Source organism: Agaricus bisporus, assembly GCF_000300575.1.
Source record: "Agaricus bisporus var. bisporus H97 unplaced genomic scaffold AGABI2scaffold_2, whole genome shotgun sequence".
NCBI classification, from domain to species: Eukaryota; Fungi; Basidiomycota; class Agaricomycetes; order Agaricales; family Agaricaceae; genus Agaricus; species Agaricus bisporus.
This window is the reverse complement of record NW_006267355.1, coordinates 1,398,576-1,426,451: the sequence shown is the minus strand read 5'-3', so window position 1 is coordinate 1,426,451 and position 27,876 is coordinate 1,398,576. Positions and strand designations below refer to the sequence as shown.

At 47.3% G+C, this 27,876-nt stretch overlaps 9 protein-coding genes across 9 annotated transcripts; 3 read left to right on the top strand and 6 right to left on the bottom strand.

The window, feature by feature from the left end:
- Positions 1-28: 28 nt before the first annotated feature.
- AGABI2DRAFT_183321 (hypothetical protein) lies at positions 29-3,634 on the bottom strand (the record flags this gene model as incomplete). The annotated part of the gene is made up of 21 exons (XM_006458174.1): positions 29-333; positions 388-413; positions 468-600; positions 660-736; positions 845-959; positions 1,022-1,151; positions 1,210-1,294; positions 1,359-1,587; positions 1,649-2,163; positions 2,218-2,282; positions 2,332-2,362; positions 2,412-2,446; positions 2,494-2,515; positions 2,570-2,682; positions 2,741-2,779; positions 2,833-2,893; positions 2,947-3,062; positions 3,129-3,161; positions 3,222-3,275; positions 3,326-3,375; positions 3,428-3,634. The coding sequence occupies 21 exons, from the start codon at positions 3,632-3,634 to the stop codon at positions 136-138; spliced, it is 2,334 nt and encodes a 777-aa protein (XP_006458237.1). The 3' UTR covers positions 29-135.
- Positions 3,635-4,975: 1,341 nt separating this feature from the next.
- On the bottom strand, positions 4,976-6,474 carry AGABI2DRAFT_115245 (hypothetical protein; the record flags this gene model as incomplete). Its single annotated transcript, XM_006458173.1, has 8 exons — positions 4,976-5,017; positions 5,072-5,313; positions 5,365-5,413; positions 5,465-5,886; positions 5,961-6,007; positions 6,057-6,198; positions 6,254-6,293; positions 6,346-6,474. 8 exons carry the CDS (start codon positions 6,472-6,474, stop codon positions 4,976-4,978), a joined length of 1,113 nt encoding a protein of 370 aa, XP_006458236.1.
- Positions 6,475-7,099: 625 nt separating this feature from the next.
- Positions 7,100-8,457, top strand: AGABI2DRAFT_216631 (hypothetical protein). The gene is made up of 4 exons (XM_006458172.1): positions 7,100-7,226; positions 7,282-7,856; positions 7,915-8,123; positions 8,184-8,457. Exons 1-4 carry the CDS (start codon positions 7,186-7,188, stop codon positions 8,319-8,321), a joined length of 963 nt encoding a protein of 320 aa, XP_006458235.1. The 5' UTR covers positions 7,100-7,185; the 3' UTR covers positions 8,322-8,457.
- Positions 8,458-8,755: 298 nt separating this feature from the next.
- Positions 8,756-11,509, bottom strand: AGABI2DRAFT_63154 (hypothetical protein; the record flags this gene model as incomplete). The annotated part of the gene is made up of 8 exons (XM_006458171.1): positions 8,756-9,274; positions 9,324-9,789; positions 9,843-10,130; positions 10,179-10,297; positions 10,348-10,483; positions 10,504-10,513; positions 10,591-10,628; positions 10,677-11,509. The coding sequence occupies 8 exons, from the start codon at positions 11,507-11,509 to the stop codon at positions 8,756-8,758; spliced, it is 2,409 nt and encodes an 802-aa protein (XP_006458234.1).
- Positions 11,510-12,781: 1,272 nt separating this feature from the next.
- Positions 12,782-17,161, bottom strand: AGABI2DRAFT_115242 (hypothetical protein; the record flags this gene model as incomplete). Its single annotated transcript, XM_006458170.1, has 10 exons — positions 12,782-12,838; positions 12,895-13,310; positions 13,368-13,647; positions 13,708-13,892; positions 13,942-14,460; positions 14,513-15,575; positions 15,629-15,778; positions 15,828-16,637; positions 16,692-17,004; positions 17,052-17,161. The coding sequence occupies 10 exons, from the start codon at positions 17,159-17,161 to the stop codon at positions 12,782-12,784; spliced, it is 3,903 nt and encodes a 1,300-aa protein (XP_006458233.1).
- Positions 17,162-17,442: 281 nt separating this feature from the next.
- AGABI2DRAFT_199668 (hypothetical protein) lies at positions 17,443-21,510 on the top strand. Its single transcript, XM_006458169.1, has 14 exons — positions 17,443-17,681; positions 17,735-17,920; positions 17,975-18,088; positions 18,144-18,204; positions 18,254-18,345; positions 18,392-18,412; positions 18,462-18,498; positions 18,548-18,597; positions 18,659-18,956; positions 19,010-19,036; positions 19,093-19,357; positions 19,434-19,633; positions 19,691-19,821; positions 19,876-21,510. Exons 1-14 carry the CDS (start codon positions 17,646-17,648, stop codon positions 19,912-19,914), a joined length of 1,557 nt encoding a protein of 518 aa, XP_006458232.1. The 5' UTR covers positions 17,443-17,645; the 3' UTR covers positions 19,915-21,510.
- Positions 21,511-21,692: 182 nt separating this feature from the next.
- Positions 21,693-24,668, bottom strand: AGABI2DRAFT_64845 (hypothetical protein; the record flags this gene model as incomplete). The annotated part of the gene is made up of 8 exons (XM_006458168.1): positions 21,693-22,024; positions 22,076-23,473; positions 23,568-23,571; positions 23,733-23,981; positions 24,031-24,181; positions 24,232-24,344; positions 24,404-24,484; positions 24,543-24,668. 8 exons carry the CDS (start codon positions 24,666-24,668, stop codon positions 21,693-21,695), a joined length of 2,454 nt encoding a protein of 817 aa, XP_006458231.1.
- Positions 24,669-24,875: 207 nt separating this feature from the next.
- On the top strand, positions 24,876-26,681 carry AGABI2DRAFT_134028 (hypothetical protein). Its single transcript, XM_006458167.1, has 8 exons — positions 24,876-24,971; positions 25,017-25,262; positions 25,320-25,439; positions 25,488-25,534; positions 25,594-25,816; positions 25,869-26,307; positions 26,365-26,451; positions 26,501-26,681. The coding sequence occupies exons 1-8, from the start codon at positions 24,964-24,966 to the stop codon at positions 26,603-26,605; spliced, it is 1,275 nt and encodes a 424-aa protein (XP_006458230.1). The 5' UTR covers positions 24,876-24,963; the 3' UTR covers positions 26,606-26,681.
- On the bottom strand, positions 26,659-27,785 carry AGABI2DRAFT_199661 (hypothetical protein; the record flags this gene model as incomplete). The annotated part of the gene is made up of 6 exons (XM_006458166.1): positions 27,591-27,785; positions 27,326-27,534; positions 27,255-27,263; positions 27,106-27,201; positions 27,004-27,049; positions 26,659-26,939 (listed from the first exon to the last, which is right to left on the bottom strand). The coding sequence occupies exons 1-6, from the start codon at positions 27,694-27,696 to the stop codon at positions 26,659-26,661; spliced, it is 747 nt and encodes a 248-aa protein (XP_006458229.1). The 5' UTR covers positions 27,697-27,785.
- Positions 27,786-27,876: the final 91 nt, after the last annotated feature.

Here is a 27,876-nt window from a genome sequence, read left to right as displayed (position 1 = left end):
TGGAGACTATTGACGTCACGCCTTTAAATCAACCAACACGCGCCCGCGTTGTTTAAGCCTATTTACGCGCCTACTGTACATGCACAATTTTTTAAAGCCATAGGCTATAACTATAGCTATATACCGAAATCTTTTTCATCGACTCCAAGCAGTCATAGTAGATTGGAAACCATTCACATTTCCTGCTTGGTTGACAATCCCGGCTTGATTGACGCTAAGCTGGAACGTAGTCGCCACAGTGGACAAACTGTACACCGTGAGCGATGATGACGAATCGACGTTCAAGATTTGACTTTGACACGTAGCAGGGGTAATACAATCTTGATTGTAGTTCTGCGCAATCGTTAGCTTACTGATCGGACCACAACAATACAAAGAAAATCTGACCGAGAAGAAGCTGTAAAGTCCCGCGCCTGCAAGATCATATGTTTATATCTGTAATCAACAAACAATAACCCAAGGCTTACCGAAAACTATGATATCGGTAGAACCAGACACCGTTAGTGCCCAAGATGATCGGACACCATTGAAGCTCGGATCACTGAACGAGGGTACAATGGAGAATGGAGCAGGAGGACTGGGGTTAGGTTGGAAATACGGCTTGAAACAATGCGATTCAGGACAAACGTCACAAGTCTACAAGATTTAGAATCGCTCACGCTTTCAGTCTGAATGAGACCCATGTAGTGGTTCTTCGCGCCGACCAAAGAGTATTGGTATAAGACGTGATGTTCAGCTTTTTCAAAGCGTCACTAATGTTAATGAACTTCGTTTTGTTTAATACACTCACAGCCTTGTCGATATGTCAAGCTCAGTATAGATCATTGGGTTGAAAGGTACTCACCTGTAGCAATCATCCAGACAGGACCAGCGGATTCGGAAAGGATGCCTCTTCCGGAATACAGATTGAGTTGAGAAGGGCCATCAAGATCATGGTCAGCCAACCAGACCCAGGTACCCTGAAGGAGCCATTGTTCTGAATATGCTGGACTTTAAAATAGGACTGTGACCGCGCACTGACCTCCAAGTAAGCAGTGGACCGAGATGTAAGGTGTAGTGCAAGGAAAGCAGCAAAGCAATTAGTCGTTCCACCGCTTCCTGAACTGGGACATTGACTGGTTTGCAAGTTGGATCCAGCCACTCCACCTAGCCTATCAAACCGCCCGACAGTGAGAAATGCGACCACAACTACCGGACAAACACACAAACCTGATATGAGTGTCCCACATGCCAGCACCACCATTTTGTCCATCAGGTTGTCTGACATTCCATTCAACAACAATCGCGCCTGCAGCTGTTGCATTTCATAAGAAGTCAGACATGGCCAAAGTCAATAACAATCCAGACTCGCTACGCACCAGGGCCAATTGTTGTAAATAGCATGTCTGTGATCTCGACCACTCCTTGCGACCCGGACGCGCCAACTCTGACGACCACTTGAGGATTGTTCATATCCCGGAAGGCAGATCCCTTCCCAGCAATAGTCGACCAGCCTTCACCAACAATCTGAGTTCCAGCAGGAATGGTCAGGGTGGAAGAGACGATATAGGTTCCGGCATCGAAAAAGATAATCTTGCAGCCAGCAAACTAAATGGATTGCGCGGGTGAGCCTGGCGGGACTCGAAGCTATTGGTAACGATTCACTAACCTGGTCAAATATCGACTTGAGTGCAGCGGTATCGTCCGTTCGACCATCACCTCGGGCGCCATGGTCTTTGACACTCACGAATTGACTGACAGCATAATTGGCATATTGAGGATGTGGCTTTCCAAAGATCTTTCCATTCCCGTCCAAAAGGACAGAAGGCTTGTGGGCGTTCACAATGTTGTCTTGTACGAATCTTCCATTAGGGTTGGTGCCAGAGAAGACGTTACCCTGGCCCCAGCTGGCTATCGTTTTCGAACCACCAGCCAACACAACGCCGCCGCCAGCAACCCCAACGGCAACCGGAACATTATTGAGTCTAGCATTATTGATCACGAGTGATCCAGCTAGTCGACCGTTACTGGGCTCTGAGTTTCTGATGAAAATAGGAGTATCGTTGATGGTAGCGTCAATGATAGCTTCAGCTCCAGTTGTTTGCGAAGAGGGCGACGTTGCGCCTGTCGTAAGGTCGAAACCGACACCACAGTTGTTGATGGTGACGCCCTGGAAAGTCCAACCTGGGAACATATGAATGCTAATGGCAAAATTAAGACTGTGCTAAACTTCCTTACCCCAATTCCAGATGGCAAAAATACCCGTTTGAGCATTGTTGACGGTGATATTGCGGACAGTAAATCTGCATTTATCTTACTTCGTCATCTTAAATTAATGAATGCGTCACATACTGTTGATTTCCAACCCAGATACCGAACTTTCCTGTGCTAAGTTAACAAGTGTTGTCTGCTTCGTATGATCTTGGACGAACCTCCATTAAACACCAAGTCACTCATGAACCCACCACTAAGGGGAATGAACACGCTGTTGGTGTTGATAGTAAAGATACGCACCTTCCATTTTCCATAAAGATACCTGAAAGTAAGTGGTTGAGTACTGTATTATTACAATTTGGACATAAAAACAAACCTTGGTGTGCCGTGTTGGGAGCAGTGGACATATGGACAACAATATTGAACAAAGAAGTAGCCTGCGAAACTTGCCAATGCAGACCAGTTCCTTGTGACTTCTCCGCAGGAACTCTAAGGATTGAACGTTACTTTCAAAAGAAGGGTGGGACGAGTAGGGTGGCTGTCGTACCTTCGAACATCGATCACGAAATTCCGTACGGACCGGAAGCTAAATACGAAGTCAGCCAGAAATCTTCAAAGATAAAATGAAAGGATAAGTACAAGTTGTTCTGATTAACATACCACTGGGCACCACCGCCACCTGGGATGTATGGATCCGCATCTGACAAATCAGTTCATACCGGATGCCAATTTAATAACCATCAACAAGCCTACCAATGACAGCCATCCCGTCGAATGAAGCAGCGGCAAGCAAAGTTGGCGGGGATTTAGCATCACCGATCAGCTGCGAGTAATAATAGGCGATGATCGGGGCTGAAACTAGGTAGGTTCTATGATCGATTCAACGATTCAACGATTGCTTCCATAAATTGCTCATAAGAGGCATGTATGCTTACCCTTTGGGGAAATAGACGACAGCAGGCGTGATCCTAAACCGCAAATTGTAAGTGCTGAAAACTTACGACTCCAAGTTCATGAGATGTACATACGTCGAAGATCCACAACCGCCACCGCCACAGCGGTTCCCTGCTGAAATCGCTGCACTGGTGAAATTTTCAGCCACGAAGCATATGGCAAATAGCGAGAAATTTACTTGATCGCTGCTGTATCGTCAGTAACACCGTCGCCTCTCGCACCGAAATCCTGATACGCTCATCAATGACTGATTAGGACTGGTATCCTTGCGAGTACGAACCTTGACATTCCTGAAAACTTGGTAACCGGAAGGGTTAGGATTGAAAGCCGAAGTTCCCTGGTGCCTGATTCGTTCAAGCCAAAATGGATCCCCCGGAGCGGCAGTTCCGGGTCCTAAAGGTGCACTACAAGATGTTCCCAAAGCATGAACAGAGATGACCAAGGAGAGGAAAAGAGCGACGAAAGTGGACAGAAATTTTGGTAGCATATGGAACCCGGACAAGTTGCTAACGTAGAGCTGAAGCGAGTAACGAGGAGCGCTTGCTTAGGTGCGCTACACTGACTCCAACTATAAGTACCTGTCGAGGATCACTCTGTCTCCTTCAGGGGCTTTGTATCGCGTCATTTTTTCGTCTCTGAGTTCCATGTGCTGAAGGGGACTTCTCAACCTTCGCATCCGCATGATAGTCTAAAGTCCACAAGCCCGTTGATCCAGAAATAGAGATACTTGAATGATTTCTTGTACATTGGCACACGCAGCCGTTTGGCTGTGAAAAAGGAGAGGATGGCCCGAAGTATAATCCTAGTGAGCATGCAGATCAGCAGATCACATACACTTCACGCCTTCCAAAAACGGCAACGTTACTATAAAATACTCATAGGCTGACCAGTTACGCATTGAAAAAAAGACTGGCTCCTTCTCACTCTCTGAATATTATTTCGAATTCCGCCGCTGGTATAGTACTTATTAAAGCACTATAGAATGACAGCACAGATATTCAGTTGTGTCTAAGTAATGCTTAATTTTAGAGACTTCGAAGTTTTACAATCATATTTCTGGTTGATACGTTACTCTTTGAACACATACTAAGGGCCAGAATATTTCCTCTAGTTGTTGCAATAATCTACAGTTAAATCTTAAAGGAGTTTAAAATGAGGAAGGGTCAGGCGCTTCTTAACCAGAAACCCCTGAAATTCCAATTTTTTCACCTATCTTTGCCAATACGTCACAGTGAGAGAATTCTGTGTTCGGGCGGCAGCAGATTAGGCAAAGAAATAGCGTTCCTGTCTTAGGCTCGATGTCAACTGGCCCACCCGTCCGAACTGCGGAGGAAGACGATGGACCTCATGGCTTGGCGTGTCAGCGATGTTTAAGCTGCTTTGATGAAAGTTGAATAACAACTTCTGTTATCCAGTGGCCAGCGACTACGAGTGAACGACCATTTCCAACCAACCGATTTAACATTGAAAATATTACACGGATTGCTACCATAAATGACCACCGAAGTCCCAAGACCATGTTCATGCGGGCTTCAATAATAAGAATGCGCCAAACCACGAGGATGTATGTAGACACATGGCTACCCAAGCAGTCACACCACTTCTCTCTATTTGAAACCTCCTTTCGACCGCATGCACACTTCCTATCTATGCTTGAGACTCACACCACAGTGAAGTCTGACTTATCTTTACAAGATTTCCCGAAAATAATCCTCGAGTTGCGCATGAATCGAGAAATCAGGGGTGAGATATGCTTCGAAGACGCATGCAAACGAGATTTTCGAATATCTATAACCCAAGCCGCTTTTTTGAAGCACCTGGACAACGTTTAATGTATGAGACTCTTCCCAGCCTCTCTTTCGACGTCGATCTGTCAGATCACATGAGCTTGATGCTTCACAGCACTGAATATTGGACTCCTTACTTGGACTTTGACACCATTGAGTAAAATGCCACCGCGATCGTCATCATGGCCATGGGTGTTGATAACAGAGGGTCCATACTTTCTAAGAGGGATATTGAAATTGGCTGTGCGAGATGAAGTGAAAACAGGTTGGCTCTCGGAAGCAGTGTAGGTGGTACTAGTAGGACCGTCATGACATTGACCGCGAAGGCCCAACACAAGGCGGCAACAAAGCACCTGAGACAGGATAAGCGCCAAATAACCTGTTCACTAAGGGTGAGATAAGTGTAGTAGGCACAGACTGCTTAACAAACTGTTGATGTTTTGAAGGTTGGGCTGACTGCTCTGTATCATAAAAGCTGCCTTGTATGTGTAAGAATGGGCGCGCAGATGAAACCTTAAGGGATGGCTCACATTCAAAAGATTGACAGAGGAAACAGCGATGAAGTAAAAAATACCCTCTCGGACGAATATGTTAACGATATTGGATCGTATTTCTGTACGCCCAACTCGGAGTCGTAACGCCTGTTGAATTATGGTACTTAGTATCCCGCCTACAGACGTGAAGAATGGAGCAACCTGGAGAATAATCATAACCGTGCAAATGAGATCGAACGCGACTGGGGCAAGCCAGAATCCGCTGAGGACATGCTTTCCAGGCAGGTCACTGGTTGTACACGGCCCCCTGTCGCCAATGAGTAGCGGAATCTGGTACACAGCTACTATAGCAACATAGAGAAGGAAAGCCGTTTCCGCCAATAACATAATAGATAACATGGCACCGACCCAGAGTTGTCTTCCAAGAAATGCATAGGTTCTAACAGCAAGGATGGCCTCTACCAGGACGATTGGGAATGGGTTTTGACCAGTTAGCTTCCAATTGTATGATGTCGTTAGTTGGTCTACATACCAGAGCCCAATGTAGCCCACATGCATGTCGCTACAATCAGATAATGACTAGATGCGGTAAGGGAATGGTTGGGGCTATAATTTAAATATAACTCACAGAGTTTTGCATTGTTCAATCGTAAATTCAGCATTGAAGAGCCACAGGTTAAGTGCAAAACATGCTATTCCATAGTAGCGTGTCCAGATATACAAACCTTTGATGAGCGACCATTGTCTTTTCCAGATCTGTTTCCACTCCACTACCTCTTTTTTGAGCTGCTTCTGAATCGTTTTCAAGAACGATACTGAACTGACCTCGAATGCAGACTAGCCAATCCCAAACTGCCAGTGTCATCTGTGATTTATCATTGAGGGTATTATCTTTGCACAACATCAATAAAACTCACCATCGAGGAAGTATAGACTTGCAAAACGTGAATAAGTTGAAGGCCCTCAGCGATGGTTTGCATTAGTTCCGGGTCTCCATTGCTGACGGTGGACGCAGCTGCAAGGTTGACCGCACTCATGCCGGACATATGTGGAGGGTGAGGGAGACGTTTCTTTGGCACTTGCAGGGACACTCTTGAGGGTGAGAAGGAGTATTGATTTCAACATGCCTATTCATTCGGGGGACCCTGTCGTCGTTATTCAACTTTCTGTCTTTGATAACTTAGTGTCCCTTCTTCGCTAGAGTTCAGCTCAGAAGGTATTATCGGCAGAATCGAGCGTCGAGTTCTCCTACGCTGGTATGCACGAGAAAGAATAGCATTGATTGTCGGGCGAAGTTGCTGTACTGGCAAGTGCACCGTTGTTCAGAATTTAGTATACGCAAGACGGGAGCGGCTATAGGCGGTGTCAAGTCCTTGGTATACTATGAAAGGAAATTTCCGTACACTGACAACAGCTGACAACCCAGCTGACACTAGCAGTGGCACTAATGCGCCTATTTTAGCTGAATCCTTTTCTTCCATCACGCCCAGCAACGCCGCCAATTCATTCCCATTTGGGTTTCACATGAGCTGTCAAACTTCAAAGCAAACAACTCAATAAGCCATTTTCTTCTGAACTAGCAATCGACTTCTAGAAACGATGGTGTTGTGGAGACTGTCATGACTAGCGATTCAAAGTCCTTAACAAATGTTGGATCAGCCTGATTATGTTGCACTTGAACCTGATCACGATAAAAAGATCTTGGTCCAGGAAATTATCCTAGTCTTTGTACACCCTTTTAATTGCGCGCTGCCGCAATGATGTCTAAACTGATCGTTGTCATAGGCGCTACTGGTCAGTAAGTTGCCGAGCCGTATTGTGTTGTAGGTCTTTAGCTAATGTTATTTGTATAGGCAAGGCGGCTCCGTTATTGACTTCCTCCTCAAAGAGGCTGGTGGGGTCTTTAAAGTGCGCGGAGTCACAAGAAATCCCAGCTCTCCAGCGTCCCTCGCTCTTGCAGCTAGAGGTGTTGAAGTTGTCAAGGCCGATTTGAGCTCGCTCGAAGACACAACAAAGGCCTTTTCTGGAGCATGGGGAATCTACGCCGTGACCCAATTTTATGAGCATGGCTACGAAGCTGAACAACTCCACGGCAAAAATATCGTCGAAGCTGCAAAGGTCGTCGGTGCAAATCATATCGTTTTGTCTACCGTTGAGGGTCGAGAAGGTCAATGCCAGGCTATCAGTTGGACATCCAAGGCCTTAATTGAGGATCGTGTAATCGAGTCGGGGATCCCCTTCACTTTCGTGCACATCCCTATGTATTATGAAAACTTTTGGACGGATTTCTTCGCACCACAGTACAACGAAGAATTGGGCTTCCACTGGTCCGTTAACTTCCTCCCAGATGTTCCCATCTTCGCCTACAGTGTTGCCGATCATGGTGCTTGGGTTGTTCCGGCATTCCGGGAGCCAGAGAAGTACACTGGTGAGGACTTCCTAGCGGCAGCGTCCCGTCAATTGAATCAGATTGAATCATATACTAGGAAAGCGCATCAAGATCGTTGCAGACTATATCAGCCTTCGCGATATTGTGGTTCAGTTCAGCCAGATGACAGGAGAAAAAGCCTCGTTGGCTTTTGAGTTAACCAAGGAACAGTTCGAGGCCTCACGGAACGCTAACCATCCTGCCGCCGAGCTAATGTATCTATCTTGGGAATATGTTATCCGTGCCGGTCCAAATAGTGGTGTTCGTGTGAGTCTCCTCCGATCTTTTGTCAGGCTTTGGCGCTTCGGATATGACCCATTAGGACAGGACAAAGAACAGACATTTTCCATATATCCTCAGGCGAAGACTTATCAGCAGTGGTTAAAGGATAGTAAGGTGGTCAGAGGTCTTGTCGCGAAACTAAAGGCAGAGGCAGCTGCAAAGGCAGCTAGCAGTACGGCATAACAAACAGGAATAAGTATCACTTTGTGTTGGTGTGGCCCTGCAAGTAAATCTAGCTCAGGAGTGGTTGGGGTATTAGTGCCTAATGTATCGAGCGGACAACTCGTCAGCACTGCGATCCCATTCAATGAATCGATTGATTGTCGGGCGCTGAAAATCCATCTTGATATCCATTTTGAATTAGAATTTATATATATTAGAATGGAATACAGGATACGGATGATCCATGGACATGAAACCTTGGGGAATGGGCGACAGTACGGTACGGTAGAATCGCAGACTAGGTGATATCCAAATCAAAGGTTGTGGTTTCTATACAAGAGCCCCAGTGGGCCAAAAGAACGAATGTGTGTAAATTACTAGTTAGTTAATTGTTGTCCATGTAACGTGGTTGTCCATTTAGATATACGTGTAACCCAAATTGTAGTCGTGAACTCTCATGCCGGAGGTGGTGTAATAACTGGTGAGGCGGCGGAACATGGCAAAGGGGGAGCTACAGAGGGATCGACCCAAGGGTCAAGATATGAGCATCCCGAAATTTCTGCTGCTATACCGGCGTTGTCAGAGGGATTGTTCCAACCATTGCCTACATCTACAGTTGGAGTCGCAGTCGAGCCGCTTGGGGCAGTCAACGTGGGAGCCGGTAGTGTTGGTATAGGACCAGTTTCAGTGTAAGACGGAAGAAGGCTGACAGCTCCTGCATGGCTTAATGTGGCTGGTGGCCATGGATAGACATTCGAGACTGTAGCCGGAATGTCCCCTGCGCCAGCACCACCAGTTTGCCAGGCGTTCAAAGGTGGTTGCCAAGGACTGATATTACCACATGCACCGGCTGCCTCACGAGGATCCTTGGGCATCCATCCCTGCTCCAAACCCAGCTGATACGACCAAGCAGGGCACTCCACCTTTCCACTAGCACTAGAATTTCCTATCTTCCACGTCCAGAAAAAGTAATCCTGAATTATCTGTTAGAATGTACCACATGAGCTGTGACTCGATAACTACCTGAAGGGCATCCATGCTTGCAAGAGCAAAATTCTTTATATCTGCTTTCATTTTATCATCGTACTTTGTCCAATCCGTCCAAATGGCGCAATCACCAATCCTCTCTGGACTGTCAATATAAGTGCCTTCGTAACGAGTTCCTAGATCGACACCGTTAAGCCAGAGCCCACAGTCAGTTACAGCATTGCTAAACTCTCCGGCCACTGACAGCCCGAAGTTCGCCATCGAGTTGTTCACGCTAGAACCCCAATTGCTACAAGGAGTTTTTTGATAAGATGACATCGGGGAGTCTGACTGAGGGCCGAAGCATAGGTAAGGATGGGAGTCGAGTGCCATACGATCAGCGTTGGGAAAGATACCGGCCCACCGATCGCGAGGGAAAAAGGCATCATGGATGGTGGCGAAAGGTCCATTTCCTTCACCAGTCCCTCCTGCAGTACGAATGATTTTGTAAGCTTCCAGATAGCTGCATCACTTAGAGTTGAGTGGTAGTCAGCACCATCGTAACAATCGACTCACAAACTAGAAAGAGCTTCTTGACCAACAACCGATCCTTGAGGCTCGTTGATAAACCCAAACATCGAAACCACGTCTCGATACTGGGGCTGCGATATGAACTCGGCTATGACGCGAATGATATCTAGAGAACGTTGTGCATTTGCAAAACCCATGGGCCCATTTAAAAGTCCGATAGTGCCCAAACGGCCAGAATGATTCCAGCCGTTCTGACTGCCAGGTAACGCGTGCAGGTCAATATTAATGCGAAGACCATATTTGCGTGCCCATCTGATGGCTTTCAAGAAATACCTGAAGGTGTTGAGCGATTTGATTTCTGTTCAAGGATGCAGAACTTACTGCCAAGATACATGGGCCAAAAAGGGCTCATTATCACGCGCCTCGACGGCCCAATAGCCAATGGGAATCCGAACATAATTGAGGCCAGCTCCAGCAATCTCAGCGAAGTCCTTTTCAGTCTGCTTTATGGTCAAAGAATGGACAAAGGAACACCAGAATGGCACTCAACAATAAAGGTTTTATAATGATCTTCCAATTGATTTATGCCTCCACTCCCCGTATCAGCACGCATTGCTTCGGACAATGTCCATTCGTCGACGGGGGGAGAACTCGTGCTATGATACTTTTCAAAAAGACCGGGTACACTTTGTTGTTCGTCAATCACACAAATTTCACTTTATGAGATATTGAATACTGACATGAACTAGGAAAATGCAATCAGTAGAGCGATGGAAGGAGAGATATATAATACGCACGGGCTCTGGAAGAAGCCAGCCGCCAACGTTGACACTAAAATGATACGTCAAGAGTGTGGCATTAAGTCACGGCATAGCTTACCCTTTTATCTTATCAGTACCATAATGGAAAGTTTCATTGAGAGCGGGGGACCACGACTGTGCACGAGCACCATTATTGAAGGGATCTTCTTCATCATAATACCAATAGCCACCAAAAGAATTACGGTAGGTGAATTTGGTACCATCCTCCATAGTGACCTCACTACCATCACCACCAGTGACAATACGATTCTCGGGTTTCCCAGGTTTATTTGTAGTTGGCTTATTGTCGTCATCATGGTCCTGACTGGGCTCTGCCTCGGACTTTGGTCGAATAAGAGTGAAGTAGATGGGAATAATAATGGCAAGGGCGACAATAACGAGTACTGCCAGCGCGGCAAGTATAATCAATTTTTTCCGCGATTTCGCAGCCGGGGCGGCATATACTGCCCGCTTCTCCTCAAGCATTTTTGACTGTCCAATGGGCGACATGAGCACAGCATTTGGGCCTTGGTCGAAATTAGTATCGTTTGGGTCGTCGCGATACCTGCCATCGAAACGAGGACTTTGTTCATTCAAGGCGTATACAGAGGAAGTGTATACAGATGCGGGTTGGCTATCAGCGGTCTGGTACGCTGATGAAGCGAACGAATCGCGGGGTCGAAGTGCGGGGTCGTCGTATAGAGCGGGGCCAAGGAAACGAGGAGTGCCAGCACCAGCCGGAAGATTAGTTGCTGAACTACTTGGGTCATTTGCGCGCATTTCTGAGAACTGGAACGTAGAGAGGTTGGGGTCTGGTGATGGAGGAGCGTTGTAGAGGGCATGGCTGCGAGAATCCTCGGTAGTGAGTGGTAGAGGATCATACCCTACATTCCTGGATGGGTCGTTGGACATGACAGCCAATCACCAGCGACCTGCGTAAGACAAGGAGGAATCAGCAAGTCAAAGTAGATTTAAACGCGGAGAAGGCGTGGAGAATCCGCAATTTCATTCTCAGACAAAGACGCACCACGAAATAATAAGCAAAAGGAGGGGAAGGGGCGGGACGACGGACGGCAGATAGAAAGTTGGAAAAGGCGGAAAGCAAATTGCAAACTTTCGGCCCTGCTGTTGACGGCGACGAACTTCGAAGTGCTTCGTGTGACGCCGTCACTATATTTGTATGCCTGTCATCGGCTTGGCCTTCAGTCTTCCGAGCACGGGCTGGCGAAGCGATGGGAGCCAATCAGGGCGCCCCCCGGAGTTTGTGCGCATGGGGTCCAGGCCCGGCAAGTGAGCGGCAGTCATGGCCCGTCAGTGTTGAGAAAGAGATCGTGCATGATGTTGAGAGATTACAGTCTATACAAAGCATTAGACTAATGAAAGAGATCGAATGAGACCTTTCATTTCATGAAGAGTAACACACTGACTTGGCTTGAGATGTTCTGAGATCTCATATATGGCCCCACCTCATAATCCGCACTACTTGAGTGGACGCAGGAGTGAGTACTTGAGTGATATGGTGCATGTGATGGACCATCAACACATCTGCATCACTGCCCGAGCTGGACCCCATGCGCACGAACTGGTGCCGGCCCGGGGGACCCTGATTCGGATTCCCATCACCCCCGCCCAAGTCAAACAACAAGCAAATCCAAGCTACTTCGTCTCGTAACTAAATTATGTTGTCCCATTCCGCCTATCGTCAGGAACTCTAGTCTCTTGGCAGACACAAGAATTCTGGTGATTCGCTCCTTTTGGGATCCTTCTGTATTTGCTTACTTGGGCTCATTGAATGAAAAATCAGGCCGTGCCTCGGCTGTGCGGACAAGAAATCCTACGTTAAGAAGGTGACATAAGTTATTCCATCGCTGTAGATGCGAAGAAGACGCGAAGAGAATATGTAAACCGCCAGCGGCCAGAGAGGCACGAAAGTTGCAATCCCAGCTGGTGCGGAAGGTGGGCGCTGGGAGGCTCATCACTACAACATCGAAAGCACTGATGGACAATATGTCAACAAGTACCATTTGAACGCTTCATCAGTATTACGTTGCTAACAGGTAATGTAACTACTACGATAGCTTCCTTAAATGTCTGTTGCCTGGTGGCTAGTGGCAGCAGCTTTCCTCTGCGATGAGTGCAATCCCAATATATGATTAATTAATTGGGTGCTTGAGATAATATATATTATGTAGGCGCCGAGCTATCCTGCTGCGCGTTCGCCTGCTGTTGCTGTTGCTGCTGCTATGAGCCGAAATAAGTACAAGCCTAATGTGATGGTCATGTCAGATAGAACACACCATCAGTTGCATGCGTATCGCATTGAGTTGTTCGGGAGTAAGCCCTGGGAGGTAACTTAAATTAGTTGGACGAGCCATAGCATTCCCAGCTCCTTGATTGCTGGGTATCAGACCAATCTGAACCTGCCCGTGTTGAACCTGATCTGCTGTGATACGAGGCGAGTTGACATTGGTCGGTGTCGCAGAATTACGAGGTGGAGACACATGGGCGGGTGATGAAGTTGAATCTCGATTGATAAACGAGGTCGTAAGATGAGCGCTGTTCAATGTCGTTCCATTCCCGTTCAGCGATGGCATGATAATGTGTCCCTGCTGCCCTAATTGAAGAGCGCCTCCTTGACCGGCTTGGGCTGGCTGGCTCCCGGGACGAGCTTGTTGAAGCTGAAGAATTTGTTGAGCTGTCAGCCGTTGCATTCCTGCGGCAATGTTCGGTGAGTTGAATCGCGATATGTTTATTTGCCCTCGAAAATTACCCGGCGTTTGATTGGCTAACAGCGTATTTTGCGTACGTTGTGCAATATTTGCTACTTGTGCGGGTTGAGGTACCTGTTGTGGTGCAGATTGGGTATTAGTTGTGGATTGGGTTGGTGTAGAGACCGGTTGGGGTGTCTGTTGGCCTGTCTGCGGAGGTTGCTGCTGTAGCTGCGCTGGTGTCCCCGGCTGCTGAGGCTGTTGATTTTGTTGCTGTTGCTGTTGTTGGAGTAATTGCTGTTGCAACTGCTGTTGCTGCTGCACTAGACTTTGTTGCTGGGCCTGATTTACATTGGCATACAGTCAGTATAATTCCGTGCGAGGAGGTGATTTGTCACCAACAGGAGTCAGTCTGGCTTGTATGTTAGCCCTTGCCACTTCCTCTTGTCGCCTGCGTAGCTGAACCTCTTGCGTGGCTTTGGCGTCCTTGTCAGCTTTCATGCGACTCAGCTCAGCAGGTGAATAATATCGCATAGTATTGAAAGGCACATGCGTATCATGGACAGAAGATGGTTTCCTTTGATTGCCTGCATGCACACTCGTCAGTCCAAATCAGGAATGATACAAGTGACATACTGAGCATTTTCTGTTGAAACTCAGCCTTCTTCTTGACAGATTTTCGCATTGTCTCTTGTAGTAGAATATGCCTCCTCCGTTTCTTTGGTTCGCTACCACCTGCGTTGACGGTAGACATCCCCACAACACTCGAAGCTAGCCGCTTGACACCTCGAGTAGTCATTGGCGAAGTGGAAGCAGCTGTACTTTCCTCTACTGCAGGGGCAGGAGCTGTTTGAGATGGAGCTTCTGGGTGTCTACGGCCTTCCGGTGCCCATTTCTCTCTCCAGCGCTCGAAGCAATCCCGAGCTGTCCGCTTATCCGTCGGAGCTGTGACCCGAGTTGCGTTGAAACTCTCTGATATTAATTGCCAATTATAGGGGAACCGATCGATGAGGCACTTCAAAAGTGTGTCATCATTGACACTCCACTGTTGTTCCGTTGTTCGTTTTCGATCCCTGTCTCGTTCCCGCGCGGCAGCAAGCATGAGTTGCTGTTGCGCAAGAACAGTTGAATTGCTCAGCCTGTTATCAAAGATCTCTGATGTTCGTGTCAGCATGGCCTCACTACGACTTCATTGATTCTTTCTTACCACTCATATAATTTTCTGGAGGCCGTGTGGGACCATCATAGTCTACATGTATCGGAGGTTCATCCAATGGCAGCCACCTTCCGTCTTTCCAGTTCTTCGATGGCTGTAATGGGCCAATAAGTGTTGGTTTTTTGTGCATGAACTGACCGATAGGGAAGAGTTTTGTGTAAGTGATATCTTCCATACGCTTATTTGGATCGTCCCGATCAGGACGCTTCTCTGCTTTCTTCCTCCCCTCTGAGATAGAAGGGGGGACAGCGTCGGAGAAGCTAAGGGGTGGAAGCTCAGGGAAAATGGTGGACAGGTCAGGGAGGGGGAGTTCGAGTTCGATAGAATTCTCCTTGTTTTCACCGGGCGAAGTGATGTGGAGGTCATCTAGATCAACGAAGAGCTCGTCAATCTCAGATTCCAATAATCGCTCTCTCAACGGTGTATAGACTTGTCTTAAAGACGTCCTCGTTGAGGTTGCAGGAGTGTCACTATCACCGTTATTAGAACTGGAATTCGAGCTCGTTTTCGTTCCCAGTATGGGGTTGTGTGAGGTTGATTTGAGGGCAGGGATGTTGCCCTTAATGTCCTTCTCCTCCGCACTATTTACGAATTGATTTATGGGCTCATTGGCTCCCTGCAGCGCAAATGTATCATCGGTTTCCTCAGTCTTAGGCTTAATGGTTACTTCTTGATCTGTTTGTAAATCGCCTTGGGGAGGAACCTCGAGAGCGTCCTCAAGCATGGCCTGAGGGTGTAGAGCATCGACAACGTTTGGTTGGTCGTTTTCCTCCGCATCCAACCCTAAGTCTACTCCGAGTGGTGTGCTTGTAGCGTTCCCGGTAAACCGTGAATCTTGAGGAACCGAGGTTTCATGAATCACTTCATTGTGTTGTACGTCTTGGTCTTGGGTTTCTAATTCCACGTGCGGTGGAGTCCACAAAACGCAGATACCTCGCAGAACGCGTTCCTCTAGAGAGCCCGCTGCATGCCACTCCATAACTGCGGTAGCCAGCGTATGCGCTAGCGCCATCTTCCATCGCCGTTCTTCCCTGAAATCAATTCGCATCCACTTCTGCCAAATTTATAAATCGTAAACACCGAATCTTGGCATCGAATAGATCCTACCATTTCGTCCATGAGATGGTCCCAATGTGTCTTTACCAATCCTCCCACACCCCTCTGTTTCTTAGGTTGCCTGAAACTCCATCGGCCACTGTCTTTCAGTGATTCGATACGATCGAAAGTCCTTATCAGTTTCAGCTCGGTTATGGCAACCTAGACGCATAGTTGAGAAAGTAGACTGTGGAACGAGGGATATACATACCCCCCACTCTCGAGAGCTTAGGCATTTGGTTGGGCGCGAGACGCGTTTCCAAACTGGGTTGGCATTGAGTGTTGCCGCCCATTTGTTAATGCCCATGGGGAACCAGTCATCTTTCTTAGCATAGTCTCTATTATCTTTATCTCTTTCCTTGTCCTTCTCTCTCCTTCTTGATTTTGTCTTGATTTTGCGATTAAACTCAGAAGGCAGGACCCTGAGCGAAGGCAAGGTGTAATTTGGATTATAATGATGTTGCCGAGTGAGAGTGGAGGGCAGAGCTTTGGGTTGATCAGGATTAGAGAAAATATCTCCTTCAAAGGTAAACGTGGTAGAATCTGCAGCAGGGTGCTCTGGGGCCAACAGAATGACAGGGAGGCGCGGGATCAGCGCTGCTGGTATTGGGGATGAAGGTCCGAGGTGTATGAAAGGGATTGAAGACTTGATGGGTTCTTTTGATGACGGCGACGAAGTTGAGTGGAGAGGAGGAAGAGAAGGCCTATCAATCGTTCGACTGACCTCTTCTTCGGATCCAATCTCCATTGCATCCTCCACATTCTCCATATCCGCATCAGAATCCTCAATTGCCAATTTTTCGGAGATTTCTGAGCGTATACATTCAGCGTCGGGTGGTTGGATAAGTGTTGGCGTTTCCACAATGACTTCCTCATCGGCCGTTGCAATGTCCTCTTTCTGCTCAACCTCATGCCGAGCGTTTTCCGTCTCTTCTGTTACCTTGGGTGGTGGGTGTGGTGGAGTGTATGGCCTTCCGGTTGAGGGATTTCCTATCTGCCCAGCCGTATCTCGCATTTGTTTCTATTTGAACGAGGCTTAGATATCGCTCGTGAACGAAGAGAGAGCATAACATACTTCATCATCTAAAAGTAACGAGCTGCTTGAATCGAGTTTATCCTGGTCAAGGCCAACGTGCACATCCTGAGTGAGCTCGTTCCCGACGGGTGATTTGAATTTAAAGATGCCGAGGGGCGGTGTAACCGCTTGTTTCGAAAGAGTGGGCGAAGGTGATTTCGGTTGACTTGCAAAACGACTTTGGCTCCTTGTGGCGCGACGTGTAGACCTATCAAGAGTCGGAGAAGGGGTTCGAGCTAAATTTGAAGTCTGTAATTGGTTTTGGAGGAAAAGTTCGGTCTCGCTCAGGTTGGTGATACTCCCCATGTCTAAGCTGGGGATGTTCAGGGATCGTCCTGGAATAGAATTTTGAAAACACACTCTTTTCCAATGTCGAAACGTTGCAAAAACGACTGTAGGTCACCATCATCTGCCTCTTCGAAATCGACGACTGCACCAGTATTATTACGCCGCCGCATCATATAGTACATTTGGCGAAGCAGTTCATTACGCCGAATTGAAATGGCTCTATATGAAAAGGGTCAATAAAATTCTCTTGAGCATGATGATGGGGACTCGCTCTAGTTGTGCTACGCGTTGTTCTACCAGAGTTTTGGCGGAGGCGAGTGACATGAGCTAAGGGGACGCAGAAATGCTACAGACACTGGAGGCGATTGTAGAGTTGTGTTGTATACGCCTATTTGGCTAGGCTACCAATGACTTATATCAAGTGCTATACTGGCTAATGAAACGTCTATGTTCTCAGCCCTCACCTTCTACCGCCTCTTCCCCGCCACCCGCCGTTCGTTAGTCCACAGTGTCTTCAGGAAACCTTATGTAAGAATTGGCCGTCAATACGTTACCGATTCTTCCAAACCTTCTTCGGCCTACTCGCGGTTTTCGCCTTGGTCTAACCAATTCGCCGGTTCGCTGCGCACTCGAATTCTGATACAATCGACACTCTATGCTATCCTAATGGTTGGCTTGTCAGAAGCGATGGGACGCCTACGCGTAAGTATTCATAGCTTGCCTAAATACTTTGCGCCATCGGTTGAAATGCATAGACGAAAGACAAATCAGAATCTATTCAAGAGAGTCATTATGCTTCACCGGAAGAGCTCAATCTGGCCATACGGGACCTGCAGAGAGTTTTCTCCGGACCAAATCAGACAACGACTGATCCTGATGCTTTGAGGACATATGGTTCATCCGAAAACTCCTACCATCCCACTGCTGCCCATGCCATCATAGTTCGTGATCCAGTCTTATGAGAATACCTATTGAGTTACCTATACGTCTTGCAGGTTCGTCCTTCTTCGACGGAAGATGTGGTACACATTGTCAATATTGCACGCAAGTATCGGGTGCCTATAGTTGCGTACAGTGGTGCTACTAGTCTTGAAGGTCATTTTTCAGGCGTCCGTTGTTCACGAAGGTTCAAACTCTATTTAATTCTTACTCGCGGATTTCTAGCACTCGACTGGAAGTATATGTTTGGATATGTCCGGAATGGACAAAATCTTACAGATCAACGGTCAGCTCCCCTCCAACCCGTAATAATAATTTTTAAAATCTTCGGTTAGTGGCAGACTCTGACCTCGTCTGCCAACCCGGTGCGAGATGGGAAGACATTAATCAAAAGCTGAAATCGGATGGAATCCCTTTATTTTTTCCCGTATGGACTCACTGTAGAATCCGGTTTCATGCTCATATTCATCTAGTTGGATCCAGGACCGGGTGCCGTATGTGAAGCTTTGCTCCTCCTGGTTTAACCACTGAATCCATGCTCAGACCATTGGAGGAATGATTGGCACAGGATGTAGCGGAAGTACGTTTATATCTCGAAGAAACCGCTTCGAGTATTTAACTGCTTTTAGCCAATGCTGTTAGATACGGAACTGCGCGTGCTGAGTGGTTCCTCAATGTCGTGAGTGCAACTTGAATCTTAGCAAGGAAGCTATAATAATCTGGCTTTCAATCTACGATAGACCGCCGTTCTTCCAAATGGACATATAGTCAAAACGAGACGACGAGCAAGGAAGTCAGCTGCCGGCTTCGACACGACAAAACTTTTCATTGGCGCGGAAGGTACTTTGGGTATCATCACAGAAGGCATGTTATGTCGAGGGCCTGTAGTATCCCATTTAGTTGATCCCGACACCGCAGTGACCCTTAGGTTAGCCCCGTTCTTGCCCACCAAAGTAGCTATGGCACAATTTCCAAATGTCGAAGTCGCCGTCAGCGCTGTACAGGAAATACTCAACAGTCCACATGGTCCCCACATTCGTAAGAGTCAACCGCCAATCATGAAACACGGGATTAAAGCTCTCCTAACATAGAGTGTATTGAACTTCTTGACAACAATAGTAAGATAATCTGCTGCCGTATATCACATCCATTTCTCACTACTAATCTACTAAAGTGATGGATGCTATCAACAAGGCGGGTCTCGTAGAACGGCCTTACCCTGTTCTGGACACGCTCTTTTTCAAGATACAGGGCAGCGCAGAGTGCATCTCCTCCGCGTCCAAGACAATTCAAGCTATTGTCAAAAAACACGGAAGCAAAACCTTCAAGTTTGCAGCAACAGAAGAAGAGGCCGATGACCTCTGGCAGAATCGCAAATACGCCCTTATGTCCAGTCTCGCAGCCTACCCTGGAACACGCTGCTGGACTACAGATGTTTGGTATGTTCACCGAGTCTGTCCATGCATGCATCAGCTTATTGCTATCCTTACCCTCGAATGTGCACGCGGTCTATAGTGTGCCCGTGTCGAAGCTCCCTCAACTGGTTTACGAAACAAAGGAAGACCTATCCAGAGCGAAGCTCCCTAATACGACTGTTGGTCATGTAGGCGACGGAAACTTTCACGCGTTCATTCTTTTCCGAGAGAATCAACTAGAGGAAGCCAGCGAAGCGGTTCATCGGCTTGTGCAGCGCGCGATCAACCTCGATGGAACCTGTTTGTACTGTCTCTCGCGTACCTTATTACTCCGATTGATCGTGATGTTACGGGCAGGCACTGGAGAGCATGGAGTTGGCGTCGGCAAGAAGGAATACCTTCTTGATGAGCTTGGTGAAGGCACCATTGAACTCATGAAAACTATCAAACGGGCAGTCGACCCTCTCAACCTTTTGAATCCAGGCAAGGTATGACCCTCATTTGCAATTATATTCATGATTATCTGAGCCAAACACCCGTAGCTATACCCAGACAGTAATGCATCTAAAGATGAAGATTGACTTGTCACAACGTTGCGCCGATTGGAAGCTTTTCACGACAGACACTATGTAATTGGAGACAATGGCCGTTTATGTTCTTTCCTTCCTATTCTGTATCTATTGCCTGTATCTAAAAGAGCGATTCGAACTTGATACTCTGGAAATTTTCCATGACTTCTCGAACCTCGGTCTCTGCAAAGACAGTGGCCTCTTTGGAGACGAGGAGTTTCTTCTCCAATTCATCTGTGGTCATGTGCCTTAGTTTTCCATTCTCATCCACCATACCGATCTGCTCAAATCGACGGAGAGTATTCGTGATACGAGGAAGGAAACCATCCTTGTCCCAGCCATTGTCATTGATTGCCAAAATCGCACGTACAGCTGCATTGTTAATATCGCGATGAAGTTCTTCTAATTTGGAAAGTTGAACTTCCATCCAGCGTGCACGGCGCTCCAGCGCGAGAGTCAAAGCAGCAACTTCATCCTCTTTCACTCCATTCTCTTCGGCAGTTTCATCGAGAAAGTCATCGCTCTTCAGCATGTCACGAAGCACACCATCAAATGAAGAACTATCATCCCAGGTTGTACGAGGGAGTAGCCGGAGAAGGTCAGATATGGTTTGTGTGAGTGTTTCCAAAAGCTGCTGAAAGGACGAGACAGCGTTGTCGATAGAGTTTGGTGGGACATTGTTTGAGAATGAGGCCCCGCCCACAGACAACGCAGATAATGCATGAACCAAGGGACCATATTCGAGAGGCATTTTCGAGGCGGACGCAACTTTGTACAGATCAAAGAAAGGGTGATTCGCAAGGCCCATATGGGGATTGCTAGAGTGAATCTGTTCGAATAGTTCCTCAACTGTAACGCGACTTGATTGGCGCTCCATTGAATGTGAACGGGAATTTACGCGGCTTGAATTTGCTGTCTGGCCAGGAAAACGAGGGGTCTCAGAGGTAGCGGCTGAGAGTAATGTCGAAGCCTCATCATGTAGATGCTCGTCATCTCGTGGAACCTTGATTGGCTTGGCGGAGGGTTTATTCTTCTTCGGCTTTTTGGATAGTAAAGGCACTTGAGAAGCAGTGTCCACGGCGGACTTGTTCTGTGCTGGAACTGGCGTCGATTGATCTTTTTTGGCAGCCTTGGCAGCCTCTCCTTGTTTCTGCACTCTCCTGGCAGCAGCAGCCCTTTCCTTCTCAGCACGCACCACCTTTTCCTTCTCTTTCTCAATCCGGATTTTCTCAGCTGCCTGCCGTTCCAGTCGAGCAGCGGTTTCTCGCTCAATTTTTGCCGCTAGTTCTTCAGCTTTTTCCCGTTCCAACTCAGTCTTTTTCCGCTCAGCCTCCGCTGCTTGTTCTTGAAGCAATCGCTCTCTTTCTTCAGCCTTTTTCTTGGCTAGCTCAACTTTCTCCGCAGCTTTTGCGGCCGCCTTTTCCTGAGCGAGTCTCTGTCGCTCAGCTGCCCTTTGTGCTGCTGCTGCGGCCTTGGCTGCTTTCCTTTCCGCTCGTTCCTGCACCTTTGTTGCTTTGTCTTCTACCGCGGTAACATCCTCTTGCAATGGAGGTGATTGTGGATCTGCATTGCTTGCCACGAGTGCAGGAAAATCAATATTCGATAATGCAAGAGAAGGTGCTGGCGAAGTAGTCGTTGATACTAAACCAATCAATTTACGAACAAAAGGTCAAAGTTGTGTCAGTATGGCGTTGATGACTAAATCAGATTAAATGACCAGGGGAGGGTGGATTGTTGAAGTTGCATGAAGGTATACATCGTAACAAAGTTTTATTGTCTGCGAGAGCGATTCACTGGGTTTGCGCAACGAGAGGATTGAACAGTGCATTGACGCCGATGACAGAGTTTCCATAATGAGGAAGCGTGACATTCGCAAGATTGGCCTCCCTCCCCTGGAGCAATGGAAAATTAAACTCACCATGAGTAGACCCTTCATCAAGAGGAGGAATTGGACTGACATGCGAATTGGCTGTGGGGCCGTTGTCGCTGTTCAAGCCGGGCGGAAAGGCCAAGCCAGGCGGTGGTCCGTACGTGGTGCTCATTGGCGTCTGAGGAGCAAAGCTTGCAGACATGATAGCAGGATCATGGAAAGGTTGCTGGACCTTGTGGAGGCCAGGAGGGTCTAAAAACGAAGTGAGGTGACCATTGTTAAATATAGTAATTGACTCATTACCTTGTGCTTGATGATCAGAATGCAGATTATTCACGTTTGCACGTTCTCTACTTGACTGAATAAAGTCCCGTAATTGTGCTTCACTCAAGTCCGTTTCAAAGGGTTGAAACCTAGGCATATTTGGAGGATATACATTCTGGGGCTGACTTTGTTGCAGTAAAGGAGATGCCATGTTCGAAGCCACCTGAGGGTAGTTAAACTCCTGGTGACCGATCGACGACCAAGGTGGCGGTTGAACACTGGTAGCCGTGCTGTAGAAAGCTGAATTTTCAGGAATACTGTGGAAGTTTGGTCCCGAGGTATTGGATGGCGACGCGAGATTAGAGCCGTGCCTGCCACGGGCAAAATTGAAGCGTGAATGCTTTCTTTCCTCGTCGGCATCAGTGTTGGTGCGCGGCGTCGAGCCATGAAGGTCATCTTCCGAAGAATCAGCAAAGGGATTGAAACTGCCCATATAGCTATGTCCATTTTGGCTATCCAGGTCCGTTTTAATGATGAAGGAATCCAAAACAGAACGGTGAGTAGGATAAGATAATCCAGGAGGCGGTCCAAGATGTGGAGAATTTATCGCACTCGAAGCCTGCAACCCGGGTAAACTGTCCATATACGGACTCGTGAAAGGGATGACTGTGTCGGGATTGAAATCATCTAGTTGTTCAGACGTTTCAACTTCATCAGCGAGCTTGGGGTCCAGATTGAAGCTAAAGCCTCCATCATCCCCCCCACCCAAGGCTTGGAGAGTTCTGTCAAAATCTGGGAAGGGGCTGTAACCGAAGGCAGGCTGTGATGATTCTCTCCTAGCTTTAACATCATCAAGTAGAGCACGCGCTGCGGTCGACATTTGATACGATGATTGTAACGACAATAGAGGAGTTTGGGGTGAAGCAGTGGGAACTCGAGACGGGTGAGCTGGCGAACGAATGCCCGGCGGTGCAACGAGACCTGGAGGTACAGCGGGTGCCGTTGCTGCCGCATGAGCCATTAAACGCATGGGGGATCTATTTGACCCAGGAGACGATGGTCTTGAAGATAACGGTAAACCTTGCTCCTGAAGGTGTGAACCGGCATCGGATCCCGCATTGGCAGAAGGCGCTGGAGAATTCGTGGATTTGGGCGCCGATGTTTCTTTGCGATATGATTTCCCATCGCCAAACGGAGGCGTTGAGGAACGTGAGGCTGGTGTCTGAGAAAGAGACACTCCTATTGACTTGCGCTCAAGCCCGGATCGAGTTTGCGTCGCGCGTATCTCTGACGCCTGACCAGTGCCTGCCCGTGATTGACGCGAAGTTCCCCCGCGACGAGGCGGACGACTAAGAGAGGGAGAAGTGCCGGGAGCCAGACCACTTCCCGATGACGACCCGAGTGGCTTCTGCGCCCAAGATGCAGCTCGCGGTAGACCTGTTGATATATGCGTTCATTAAATGATTTTTTGACGAACAAATGTCCCTACCTTCTGACTCGTCAGACCTCTTGATGACGGTTGTTCGAGTACGACTCTCCGTGGCCTTCATAGTGTGTTTCCTGTTGCAATAAAATCAGTGATGAACGAAAAAATTTGCAAGCTCTCCTACAATGTGGTGAGGTCCTCTTTTGTGAAACAGTCCTTCTCATCTCCCCATTCATGAAGGTTCATGCAGTTATGATCCATGCAAGCAACTCCCCGAAGGAAAGCCATACAATACTTTGTCGTTCCATAACTCGCGCGCATGACTTCCTTGCCGCCGCCCGGTGACGCAATCCCATCAACCGCAGACATGGCACGGGCGGCATCCTCCTTTCGGTTATAGGTGACATAGAGACCGACTACAGGAGCACCCCCACCGGAAGGTGTACGCTTGACAAGGATAATTTTGTTAATCTTTCCATATTGGCCAAAGTACTCATTTGACCGAAGAGTCGGAATAAGCTGAAATAGGATTAGCAACGGCTAAATCGCGATTAAAAATCACGCTCACCTCTTCTTTGGCAAATCGAGGACCGATGCCGACAACATAAACTACATGGCGCTGAACTACCCGGACATTGGCAAGATGACGTCTTCCCAAGGTATCAAGTTCTTTGCGTTCACGCTCTCTCTGCTTCTTTTGCTGCATGAGACGCCTGTGACTGAAAAAAACATTAGCAGCGAAAAGTTGAAAACCAGAAAAGATAGATACTCTTGAGTGTCGATTGCCTTGAACTCAACAGCCTCATCGGTGTAGATTCTACGACATGCAGGACAACGCTTATTCAAATTTTCCTTAATGTGATGCCAGCAAAAACGACAGATCTAAGACCATTGATTAGGACAGACTGGTCGAGATTGTAAAGGAAAAGGACGCGACGGACTTGGTAACCGCAGACGCAAGGCTTGAATCCCAAATCAGATACATCCATTTCTTCAAGGCACAACGGACACTCCGCGTCTTCCTAATTAAAATAATAAGTCGATGACGACACGGTCGTAAAATTAAAGAGGTCAATTCACAGCTTCATCGTCGCTCCAATACGCGTCCTGTACCCCTGCAAGTACATGGGACTTGGACTGGGAGACAGAAAAACCGGAGTGAACGACAGGCGCCGGTAAAGAAGGGTGAAGTCTAGCAGCGGCCATGGTAGCTTTGAATAGAGCAGATAAGTGTATACAGCGCAACTATGCGTGGATAGGGGACAAAAGAACAAAGTCGGGGGGTGGGACGCGGTATTGACAATGAGGCAGGGGAGCAGTACCTCGTTTCCCACGCCTGTTGACGGTTATTTGTTTGCGAAATAATAATTCATTCGTTACATCTAATCGTAGATTGATCGATACTGAAATGCTCACATCTCTCTATTAATTAAACAAAAAACCAAGGCAAATGCCTGCTCCAGAGTCTCCTTCCCAAGTTGTCACATCTGCTCTAGAAAACATGGCTATGTGAGTGCCACATACTTCACTATCTTCTACTTATTCTCTTTTCAGGACAGATGGGACGCCAGCAATTAAACCTGCTCCGGAAAACACACAACCGCACGGCCAAATCATCACTCCGTGGGACGTCCAAGGCGGTGTCTCTGAAGATGGCGTACAACAAGCAATCGATTACGACAAACTGATAGACCAGTTTGGTACTCGTAGAATTGACTCCGCTCTACTGGAACGCTTTGAAAGATTGACTGGACATCGTCCGCACGTGTTCCTCAGGCGAGGCTTGTTCTTTTCGCACCGGTATGCCTCTTGTGTCAGGGTACATAAGGAATTCAAATTTAACGAGTACTATTCTAGTGAATTTGATAAAATATTGGACCGGTACGAGCAGGGGAAGCCTTTCTTCCTGTACACCGGTCGTGGACCTAGCAGCGACAGCATGCATCTTGGTCATATGGTTCCTTTCGTCTTTACCAAGTAAGTGGTCATCGGTGACAGGAAATACTCACACCGACATGAGTAAAGGTGGCTTCAAGACGTCTTCCAGTGTCCACTCGTCATTCAATTGACCGGTCGGTACCCCATCTATCTTCCCAGCTATGCTGCCGTTGAATTGTAATAAATTTTGTAGATGACGAAAAGTTTCTGTTTAAGCATGAACTCAAGCCAGATCAAACCCGCAAGTTCGCAAGGGAGAATGCCAAAGACATCATAGCCTGTGGCTTCGATGTCGAGCGGACCTTTATATTCAGCGACTATGCATACATGGGGGGTCCCTTTTATGAAAATGTTTCCAGGGTATCTCGCCAAATCAGCTACAATCAAGCAAAAGCCACTTTTGGCTTCAACGAATCGTACGTGCCATCTACTAAGATATCTCTTAGTCCTCTGAATCAAACCCCCTAGTGATAACATTGGAAAAGTTCATTTCGCCGCCATCCAAGCATCCCCTTCCTTTTCCAATTCGTTTCCTCACATTTTCGGCACAGTATCCAATATCCCCTGTCTGATACCGTGCGCCATCGACCAAGATCCTTACTTCCGACTTACTCGTGACGTCGCAGTCAAGCTCAAATACCCAAAGCCTTGTCTCATCCACTCGAAATTCTTCCCTGCCCTTCAGGGACCGCAAACGAAAATGAGTGCTAGCGATCCCAACAGCAGTGTCTTCATGACCGACAAACCAAATCAAATTAAAAATAAGATAACTCGTCATGGATTTTCTGGTGGAAAAGAAACGGAGGAAGAACATAGACGTTTAGGAGGTAATACCGATGTTGACGTTTCTTATCAGTATTTGGGATTTTTCTTGGATGATGACGAGGAACTAGAACGAGTTGGTAGAGTGAGTCTTCTATCACGTTACGGGGACGCCGTTGACCGGGTGAATCTTCGATTATAGGAATATCGGGCGGGAGAGTTGTTAACTGGACAACTCAAAGCTAAATGTATCGCCCTTTTGCAGAAGTTTGTCAATGATTTCCAAGAGGTTAGACCACTTTTCGCTATTGTCAAGACAAATCTCACATGTCCTACAGCGCAGGAACAAGGTCACAGAAGGGGACGTCGATGCTTTCATGAGTACGAATCGTTCCATAGCACCGACCATTGGCAAAAGCAAGAGTGCAACTGTTACGCAATGAGCAGTTAAACTATCTATGTATGGTAGCTCCGCTAACACTGGTATAAACATTGGTTATGTCGCTATCAATTTATCAGATTTTTTCTTCTCTGCGGCACCGTTCATCTTTAGTGTCCAGTCAAATAAGGGGTTATTGTTACCAAGCTCCCAATCGTCTATAGCTGTGAGAGCTGCTGAACCCCAATCGAAAGTCATATGTTCTTCTTGGTTAGTGGGACCATCTATAAAGATGATCAACTTTTCGGAGGCTGTTCTAATGAATCCCGCTTGAACGGATTGACGGATGAGTTCGCGGAGGGGATTCCAGAAGCCCAGGATATTGACGAGAACAACAGCTAGATGCAAAGATAAAAAATATGTATTGAGGGTATGGCGGAAAGTGCATGAGTGGAAACATACGTTTATCGTGGATGCCGAGTTGAGTCCATGTTGTCACTTCGAGAACCTGACGAGGAATGTAAGCTATTGTAATGATATATCAGAAGTTGTAAGATAAGATACCTCTTCAAATGTACCGTAGCCACCGGGCAAGCCAATGAACCCGTCTACACGTTTGGCCATTTCGACTTTACGTTCATGCATGGATTGAACGACGACCTAATCGCAAAGATCAGCGATAGTTCTCCTCTCTCATACTTTAAAGTACCCACTGTTTTGACCTAGGAAAAAAAAAATAGGTTATCAGTAAAGAATAAACACGACTTGGCATAGGTCAACTGACTCTTTCTCGTCTAGTATCTTGTAATTCCACTCCATCTTCCTCATCACTTTTTGGTTTTTCACCACCACCAGCAACCATAGCATACGGTATAATGCCTGTCACCTCGCCACCATGAGCCAATACAGAGTTGGACACGACACCCATGATTCCTTTAACACCTCCCCCATAAACTAATGGCCTATTCCGAGTGGCAAGTGCTTTTCCCAGTGCTGTATTGAATTAGTTAGTTTTGAGATGTCAAGTTCGAAGAAGGGGTTGGACGTACACTCAGCGGCAGCCACATAAGCTTTTTGCGTACCCATCGATGAACCACAGTAGACAGCGATTCCGCCCTGGCGCAGGTCATGATCATCTTTCGTATAATCCAACATGTTTCAGGCAATAGAAAAAGATGGGGGTTTCTCGGTATTGGGGTACAATTTAAGGCTTGATGTTATGACTCAGATTATCGGGGAAAGTGGAAAAAATCAAGCGCCCACATGGGCATGATGAACACGAGTCATGAAATAAAGTGTAAGGTGTGTTTAAAGCGGTTGTGCGGACAGTGAATG

What these genes read in the sequence shown, in the direction of transcription:
- AGABI2DRAFT_134028 (XM_006458167.1), top strand. An exon ending in ACTTTTGGCTTCAACGAATC is followed by an intron (nt 25,817 to 25,868) that starts GTACGTGCCATC and finishes CAAACCCCCTAG; the next exon opens with TGATAACATTGGAAAAGTTC. An exon ending in AACTAGAACGAGTTGGTAGA is followed by an intron (nt 26,308 to 26,364) that starts GTGAGTCTTCTA and finishes CTTCGATTATAG; the next exon opens with GAATATCGGGCGGGAGAGTT.
- AGABI2DRAFT_216631 (XM_006458172.1), top strand. Translation starts at nt 7,186, where the DNA reads ATGATGTCTAAACTGATCGTTGTCATAGGCGCTACTGGTCA. An exon ending in GTCATAGGCGCTACTGGTCA is followed by an intron (nt 7,227 to 7,281) that starts GTAAGTTGCCGA and finishes TTATTTGTATAG; the next exon opens with GCAAGGCGGCTCCGTTATTG. An exon ending in GGAGCCAGAGAAGTACACTG is followed by an intron (nt 7,857 to 7,914) that starts GTGAGGACTTCC and finishes ATCATATACTAG; the next exon opens with GAAAGCGCATCAAGATCGTT.
- AGABI2DRAFT_199668 (XM_006458169.1), top strand. Translation starts at nt 17,646, where the DNA reads ATGGTTGGCTTGTCAGAAGCGATGGGACGCCTACGC. An exon ending in TCCACATGGTCCCCACATTC is followed by an intron (nt 18,957 to 19,009) that starts GTAAGAGTCAAC and finishes CTCCTAACATAG; the next exon opens with AGTGTATTGAACTTCTTGAC. An exon ending in ACCTTTTGAATCCAGGCAAG is followed by an intron (nt 19,822 to 19,875) that starts GTATGACCCTCA and finishes AAACACCCGTAG; the next exon opens with CTATACCCAGACAGTAATGC.